Below are 8,953 nucleotides of genomic sequence, written 5' to 3'. Positions count from 1 at the left end.
AGTCAGACTCAACCATTTAGCATTGCTCTTTAATAATAGCATATTACACCATATGTAGGGATGGAAGTGGAGGATACCCGTAAATTTTGAATTATCCGTAACCCTATCTATTTAAAATTTTACTATTCATATTCGTCTTGAACTCGTTTAAATATCCATATCAAAATCCGTTTAAAATTTTACTACCCTTATCCGTTTCAAACTTATTTAAAATACCTCTTAAACGGATATAGTATCTGCACATTTTAAACTATTCAAATCTAAACTTATTTAAAATATGTTTTTTACTAATAAATGAGTACAATACGCAAGTATTTATTATCAAACCGTTTATTATAAGGAATAATGAATAGCGAGTACATAAAGTTTAATATCCATACCCTACCCATATTTATTGTGGATAGCAATCGTATTCATCCTAACTAACTAATATCTATTCATATCTTCGTTAGACGGAACGGAGTGGTCACTTCCATCTCTAAATGTATGTATCTATTCAACTTTGTCTTTTATAATTATTTATAGGATTAATAAACACGATAAAATCATTTTTTCCTTTTTTTGTTAGTTTTAGGGAAAAGTTAAAAGTGAAAAGGGAGTAGTCGTAGCACTAGTATTAAATTAGATTATCGACAAATTCAAATGCTAAAAGTCAAGTCAAGCTGAGGAATTGAAGATTCAAAGAACGTGAGCGTTCCTTCATGGACTTTGCCAACACTGCTTCTCTTCTCCACCTGTTCCCTTCTAATTCATACCTCACCTCACCTCCAGCGAACGCCTCCTATAATCTCTCTCTGTTCTTAACCAACCCATCTCTGCTTCTTCTTCTTCTTTCTGGGTTTTCAAGGTAAGCCTCTCTTATTAGTCTTATTCTACTTTTGATCTGTTCTCATCTTTCTTTGACTTTTTGTTTTCCTGGGCTATGCTAATTCCAAGCTTCAATTTCAAATTCAGTATCTTTTTTTTCTTTTCTCTGTCTGATTTTTTAAACGATTTCTGCTGGGTAAGTTCATTTTAAGTGAAAGATTGTATATTTAGCATCAGAGGTGTTTGCCTCTTGTTGGGTTACTAATTATGTCTTAGAAACATCAAGGCTACGACTGAATTGTGGAAGCATACTTGTCATTGTTTATAAAGATTATTCGTGTTTTAACTTGAGCTAGGATTTTCTTGTCTATGAAGGATTAGGAATATTTTGAAATTTATTAATTAATCAATTTTATGAAAGTCTCTTGTGCATTGGAAATAAACATACAACTGAATTTAGTTGTGAATTAGAAGCACTAAAATCCGCTAAATTTATTACTTTCAATTTGCACTTTTATAAAATGCAATTCTTTGCATTTTTTTGGCTTTCTCAACAAATAAGTCTTTTGGGTTCCAGATAAGTTCTGATTTATTGCCCCTTGGTCAATTAGATGTATCATAAAAAACTAGTGACAAAAATAACAGTAGGAGTTCAACCAAGCAGAAATGGAGGTGCAGTGTTTCAACCTTGTGAAGGAAAAAAAATTTAATAGACTTCAGCTATCAAACATGAATTAGAGTCTCTTAAGCTGTGGAGGTGTATTATTCTACATTTACAGCAGAATTAGATGAAAGGCTTGACTGTGGTGTTTTGATGGAATTTATCAGAAGTGTGGGAGTGGATAGTTTCTTAGGCATTTCCTTGTTGCCCCTTGTCCTTGATCTTTTTGTTAATATTAAACAAGTTGGTTGCATTAGAATTATCACATGCCTTTATATTTTGTTTTGGGTTGGATACTTGAAATGGTGTTACAGCTTCCTGTTCTTGTGTTATGTTCTGTTCTCGACTTTATAGGACTATTAATCATTGTTACCTTCTCATTTGCATTCTTATGGCTTTATGTGGTGTATGTGTCTCTCAATGTACTGCTTCTGGCTTGAGTTTCTGTGCTAGAGCCTTTTCTAGATTTTCTTGTATATTTATATATTTCTTGGCTTGGCTGGGGGATTATGCAAACTTTGCAAAGTCTTCATATTTTGATTTTGCTCACTTGCATACTAATATAGTTTTGTTCCCACATGAGAAAATAACATCCTAATTAGACGTAATCTTGTTTTTATTGCATTACGGATTTGAGTGCATCATTTGAAACTTCCAACGTCAAGAGTACCAAAGTCATTGTTGTCCTTGATTCTTTTACTTATTTATTTATTTTTTTCATGCTGCAAAACTGTGTACCTAAGTCATGTGTGTCTGATGATTCAGGTTAGCTGATCTTGGAAGTTGTTAATTTTGGACATCTTTTGACATTCGATAGAGAAGACTGGTCTATCATACAATTATGACTTGTTCCTTTTTTTTATTTGGTTGGAAGAGTAATTCTTCATCAAAGCATTCTTTGGGAGTTGATGAAGGTAAGCTGCAAATGAAGCATTTTCTTTGTGTTATAATGGGGTAAGTGGGTAGGTTTTGAAATATATTCTCATCATCTCATGTATCTGGATGAGAATATCTTTCTGAAATAATTATTCTTCTAAAGAGTAATATACCTGCCGTAATAATTTCCATATTACACAATTCATAGCTATTTTTACCATAACAATAATAAAGCTTCTTATTATTGGTTTCTATTTCTGAACAGAAGTTGCAGGAATTCACAATGTTAAACAATACACCTATAGGGAATTAAAAAATGCTACTGAAGGTTTTAGTCCAGCCAATAAAATTGGAGAGGGTGGTTTTGGTTCTGTATACAAGGTATTTGCATGATTATTTTTTAAATGCATGCCTTAATAAAGCATTATACATAGTAATTTTTTTTTTACTCTCTCCTTAAAATATATTATCTTTGGTCAGGGACGGCTTAAAGATGGGAAAATTGCAGCTATAAAAGTTCTTTCAGCTGAATCAAGACAGGGGGCGAAAGAGTTCTTAACGGAAATTAATGTGATCTCGGAGATAGAGCATGAAAACTTAGTTAAGCTATATGGCTGTTGTGTGGAAGAAAATCACAGAATTTTAGTCTATAACTTCCTTGAGAATAACAGTCTTGCACAAACTCTTCTTGGTAATGCTTTGTTCTTCATTGAGAAGCCTTTGTTATTGTCTTATTCATGCTACTCTTGGTAGCTCTTAACATGGAAAAGTAGTTCCATCCTTCAGTTTTCTGGAATATAAGTTATTTAGAAATTTGCTAAATTTTTTCTTAGTGTTTTATTCTTTGTTAATCCATGAGTATTATATGTGTAAAATAATAGAATTTACGCAAAGGTTGCCTTAATACCTAACTGCCCTTTGTTTTGCATTCAAGTTGAATTTGATTGCTAAAGTGCATTTTCCCTTTCAGGAGTAGGCCACACTCAAAGTAACATTCAGTTTAGTTGGAGAACACGAACTAGAATATGCATTGGCGTGGCACGAGGGCTTGCCTTTCTCCATGAGGACTTACGGCCACACATTGTTCATAGAGATATCAAAGCTAGCAATATTCTCCTTGACAAAGACCTGTCTCCCAAAATTTCAGATTTTGGTCTGGCCAAGCTTATTCCACCCAACATGACTCATGTCAGTACACGTGTAGCTGGAACAATGTAAGTTCGAACTTTTCAGTTATGTTGATTGATATGTAACTTCTTTTTTCTAAGCATGCTGTCAGGTGCAGCAAGTCAATGTTTGAATTATTTTACATTGCAATGTAATTTCACTCAGAGAATACAATGATGGAAAGGTGCCAGTTGCATATCTGTTGTTTGTTTGGAATAGTGATGCACGAATTAGACGGTGAATATGCATGATTCAAATCCATCATAAAGTTCAATATCATCAGCACATTTAAATTATTCTTTTTTGACTTCTCGTACTAGTTTTTGGACTAAGGTAAAGGAATGTTGGTTTTTTGAGATTATGAGAATGTTCTATTGTCAGGTCTTGAGTGATTGGTAATCCAGCATATTTGGGAACCACTATAACTCTTTGATAATTTGGATGAAATCTTCTGACTATGTTGATAATTACTTTCCAAACCAGAATAAATCCAGTATTTTCCTTGAATTACATACCCATCGCAAATAAAATGCTTTCTTAAGCATATGATCATATTCTGATGCTGCAATAAAATGTTTTAAGTTTACGTGTGGGTTGTCTTTTTAAGCTTAGTCATTAAATTTCATTTATGTATGCATGCGCTTGTGCTTGTTTGAACAAGCATATAGGATCTGGTATTAATTTCTGCATTTGCTGTTTTAGAGGTTATCTGGCACCAGAGTATGCAATTAGGGGGCAGCTAACGAGGAAAGCAGACATTTATAGTTTTGGTGTCCTCCTTGTGGAAATTGTCAGTGGAAGATGCAACACAAATACACGATTGCCTATCGAAGAACAATATCTCTTAGAACGGGTATGAATTTCTTGACTCATTACTATTATGATAATACTCTTTAGATGAAAAGGCAGATGCATGGATAAAGTTATATATATGAACTATTATTTTTTAATTTTGATGTGTTTTTACATGAAAACATAATAGCCAGAGTTAAGCAGTTACAAAAACACAAGCTAAAAGTTGAATAGCACTAACATCATAATATAACCAGCATGTTTAAGAAACTATATCTTGGTTCAACCATATTGATACCTGGCAAGGGAAAATGGTGTAAATAAGTTCTTAAAAACTGAATTCAACCCTCACCTATTACCATTTTTGATAGAATCCTCGATATTATTCTCATCATATTTCTGCCAAAAGTAGGCATAATCTCCAATTAGTCAATGGATCAGATTCGGACTGGATTAAAGTTTATAATTCAACATGCTGACTGAAAACACTAAATCCCATTTTATTAATATTTTTTGTAATCTTTAAAAAATTAATTCATATTAGCAAAACTAATTTGGAAAAATAAGAAAATTATTATATCCTTATAACAATTCGTTGAAGAGATTAAATGAATTTGAAGTAATTTCTTTGTCATTACATCTATATATAAGTCTGTCATTACATCTATATATGAGTCTTTCATTGTGCCAATTCTACTAGTTCGGAATGGATCATATCTCAAGAACATATTACATTGACAAATTGTACGCAGTTATCCAATGGCTATATTTTCTTTTCCAAGCATAAAATAATTCCTATATTTTACATGCGTACATGGATAAAATCATTCTTTGTATTTATACTTGTGTATTCATAATAAATAACATTTATACCTGTATTAATGCTAATTTCATATCATTTCTCTGAAAAAAAAAAAATTGTACCAAATTCATATTGAATCATATTGAAGTAAATCCATTTTTGACTTGTTAAATCAGAAATCTAAGATCTGGTCCATTAATAGTCATACCTCCAAGCTCCAATAATCTAACCCAAGAAAACTAGCAATATGAAAGTCATGCCTTCCTCATATTGTCTTAGATGCTGGAGTCTTATCTATTATTTTCAGCTCTCAGGTCATGCTAAACCCAACCAAACTCTGCAGCTTGGTTTTCAACCACCCATGCATGTTGCATCCTGTAAAAGTTGTAGCAAAGTGGCCCAAGTGCTTTTTGGAAATTTTCCACCAAATGTGTCGTGCTTGTTGATCTGTAATTCTTGTCTTTTTACCATTTTTTGGCATCCTTGGAGATCATCAATGAAGTTAGGTCTCATGTAAAATCAGGAAAATGGCCACAGGGTTTCTCATGTTTCTTTCAGTTGCATACTAATCGTGCCCATAGTAAATTAAGTGATTAGGCATTGTTCATCACATTGCGGTTCTCCTGTTACAGACATGGGAACTTTACGAGCGAAGGGAGCTGGTTGGGCTGGTGGATACATCATTGAATGGTGACTTTGATGCTGAGGAGGCCTGTAGGTTTCTGAAGATTGGTTTACTCTGCACCCAAGACGCTCCAAGGCTCCGACCTTCCATGTCTACAGTGGTCAAGATGCTTACTGGTGAGAAGGAAGTCAATGATAGTAAGATAACAAAACCAGGTTTAATTACTGATTTCATGGATCTCAAAGTTCGAGGCCCCCCTAATCCCAAACCCCAAAAAAATACATCTTCCTATAATCCAACCAAATCTGAAACAAAGACTGGATCTGCCTATAATTTGTCATCGGACGGTTCAACATTGTCATCAGGAAATTCTACAAGTGCAGCCACAACCTTCAATGCACCACCATATGATCTTAGCGTTTAAAAGTCGTTGTGAAAAAATATATCCATTAGATTTATTTTTTCTTTAGGCTTGGTAGTTTTGTGTAAATTCTAGAGCCATTTTCCTTTGCTCTATTTATGTTCTTTAGCTAGAGAAATAGCTAAATAATTTTTTTGTCGGAATGCTTTCTCTTGTAAATGGCCAACGTTGAGTGAAATGAAGAAAGTGTGCTGGGATTTGTGTCTGTTTGTTTTAGCTAAGGTTCATTTTGGTATTGTTTCTGTTTTTAGTTTTTCGCTTATTTTCAAAATCAAACGTGTTTGTTTTTAGAAATATTTAAATATTTATAAAAAATTGTCTAAAATTGTTGAAGGAAAAGAAAACATGCTTTGTAAAACCACAAATTGATTTTTTATTTTGTACTATGGCAATAATATTTTATTCTATTCCACTATCTTTTTTTATCTTACGTATTCATGATTGTTGTAACAATACATAATATATAACAAAAATAGAACAACCATTCAAGATCAGTTCAAAAATAAAAAAACAAAAACGCCTATTTGGCGTATAGAGGTACATAATTTGCTCTATCTTGCTTGTTTCTACCTCAAATCAACTTCTTCTTTAAACCAAACTTAAAATGCTCTCCTCTCACTCTTTATTGTTCGGCCAAATATTAAGAAGAAAGGAAAAGAAGAGAGAAAGCTACGTTTTAGAATGCGAAAGAAAGAATAAAGTTTTGGCTACTTTAGTCATAACTTTAAGGTTGATTTAAACATTAATTGTTTTAAGTACTAAATCAAAATGGTTGATTGAGGAACTTCAAGTGCTAGCTTCCCATCACCATGATTGAGGCTCACTTAACCTTATTTCAATTTAATTCTCATGGCATAATTTAACTTTAATTTACATTATAACTTACAATTAGTAGTCCCTTATATTAAAATTAAGATAATCCCAATTATTCTAGCTATCCGGATAATATTAATTATCAAGATAATTAGGAACTGTCAAACTGAGGATATTGCATGCAATATTTTGAATTTACAATAGAAAGCGTCTTAATTTGAATGCCCAGTAGAAACACCTGTTCTTTACCATTGTACTTGGACATAAGCTTACATCACAATAATTTTGCAATTATTTATGCCACTGACCTACATTATTATAGCTTTTCTAGGAATTTGGAAAAACAAAACATTCTCAACTTCATAATGAGTCAAATCTTATATGCTTCTTCAAGGAGATGGTAAGTTTCTTGGCGCTTCATTTTTGTTGTTGGCTGATTTATGTATTTGCATTTGTGTATGTATTCTGGATGTGAGTCTATGTCAAGTTATTTATATTTTTCTTATATGTGTTCATTTTATTCTTATGAAGTTGGTATTCCCCATCTGAATTTTGGTTCATTTTTTTCTCAACTGATTTATGTATTTCTATTTGTGCATGCATTTTGGTTGTGAGTTTATGTCATATTATTATTATTTTTCATATCTATGTAAATGGGTATTCCCATCTGAAATTTGAAATGGTTTGGAGTTGACGGTAACAATTTAATATTTATTTCCTTGAAAATAGTTTTGATGCTTGCAGATCAATTAGTAAGTATGCCAGTTGTTGAGAAAAATTTGGTCTGAAATATTTACTGTATATATGCATATTTCATGGTGTTCATGTACATAAACAGAGTTGAGTATATGCAATCAAGCTTGAAAAATTTTTGAATGGGCTTACATTGCAAAACAAATCAAGTAGTTGTCTTTTTAGTGTGCTTTTGCATGAAATTATCCTCTCTTTTTCTTTTTTCTTTTTCGAGTCAACTGTTTTTTTTTAGTAATGTTCTAACCGTGTAACTTACAAGTTCTGATTTAATATATTTCTTGTGTCTTTTGTTGGAAACATCATCATCATTTAATTATCATTAGTATGAATTTATTTGCCGCAAAAAAGTTTCTCTTGAATCTTTGGTGAATCTCTCAGTAAGATATAGATATATCAAAGTAATCAGAATGCCATTGGAAAACCTTCTCTCTTTCCTTTCCTTCACCTATTTTATTCTGCACTACAGATCTAATCACCAAAATCATATGAAGCCTTGTAATAGCAGCTTGGCAGTATATAGACCTTAGTTCCAAAGGAAAATGCACTAGCATATGGACACAATTAAAGACCACATATTCAGATGCTATAGTTTCTCAAATTCTAAAGCAATCTGAAAAAAATTAGATTGCTATGTACAGCATAGTGCAATCAAAATTTTCAAAGAGATATTTAAATTCAAAAGATTTGTAATGTTACCACAAAAAAAAAAAAAAAAATATAATTGTGCTTGGAATCATGAATGTATTTTTTTTAATCCCAATTCTTGCAACTCAAGCTACAATACTTTGTCTACTAAAAAAAATGAAAGAAAGAACATATTATCATATATGAAACAAGCCAGATCATCATTCATATGGAAATTAACAACATAAAAAAAGTAAAACAAAATGGGTTAAATTCATAAAAAAAAAAACAGATAAAGCATAAAACAGCAAAGCAACGTAAAAAAAGCCAGATCCTATGTTTTTAGTGGATTTGCATTTCTTGGATGAGGAGGTGGACTAAGACTTTTACTGGGATTTATTGGAGGCGGCGCATGCATTTACCATGAGAGTGTCGAAAGCAGAGGGGCGAGAGGTCGAGATTATGGACTTAGCATAGAAGTTTATAGGGAGATAATGGAGATTAGAGAGAAATAGGAAATTAGAGGAAGGCAAAAAGACAAAGAAAGAAGAGTGAGAAATAAACGAGGAAGAAAAATAAAGTGTAGGGAAGAACATAAACGAGGAGAGAGAG

The 8,953-nt window shown here is 32.3% G+C and overlaps 1 protein-coding gene across 2 annotated transcripts; it reads left to right on the top strand.

The window, feature by feature from the left end:
- The first annotated feature begins 633 nt into the window (after window positions 1-633).
- Window positions 634-6,356, top strand: LOC105628866 (cold-responsive protein kinase 1). Of its 2 annotated transcripts, none has more exons than XM_020677257.3 (7): window positions 634-847; window positions 2,234-2,382; window positions 2,613-2,725; window positions 2,825-3,035; window positions 3,315-3,558; window positions 4,214-4,364; window positions 5,738-6,356. In XM_020677257.3, the coding sequence occupies exons 2-7, from the start codon at window positions 2,310-2,312 to the stop codon at window positions 6,152-6,154; spliced, it is 1,209 nt and encodes a 402-aa protein (XP_020532916.1). In that variant the 5' UTR covers window positions 634-847; window positions 2,234-2,309; the 3' UTR covers window positions 6,155-6,356. The 2 variants fall into 2 exon arrangements, with proteins under 2 accessions (XP_020532916.1, XP_012065734.1); XM_012210344.4 differs by having other exon boundaries at window positions 2,610-2,725.
- Window positions 6,357-8,953: the final 2,597 nt, after the last annotated feature.

The sequence above is a fragment of the Jatropha curcas genome, unplaced genomic scaffold, assembly GCF_041381405.1.
Source record: "Jatropha curcas cultivar XTBG-Jc1 unplaced genomic scaffold, XTBG_Jcur_1.0 HiC_scaffold_978_pilon, whole genome shotgun sequence".
Classification (NCBI taxonomy): domain Eukaryota; kingdom Viridiplantae; phylum Streptophyta; class Magnoliopsida; order Malpighiales; family Euphorbiaceae; genus Jatropha; species Jatropha curcas.
Note: the sequence above shows the minus strand (reverse complement) of the source record. Positions and strands in the feature narration are given on the sequence as shown.

Excerpts from the sequence above, each read along its gene's own strand:
- LOC105628866 (XM_012210344.4), top strand. The coding sequence starts at position 2,310 with ATGACTTGTTCCTTTTTTTTATTTGGTTGGAAGAGTAATTCTTCATCA. Across the intron at positions 2,383-2,609 it reads TTCTTTGGGAGTTGATGAAG|AAGTTGCAGGAATTCACAAT; the intron begins GTAAGCTGCAAA and ends ATTTCTGAACAG. Across the intron at positions 4,365-5,737 it reads AACAATATCTCTTAGAACGG|ACATGGGAACTTTACGAGCG; the intron begins GTATGAATTTCT and ends CTCCTGTTACAG.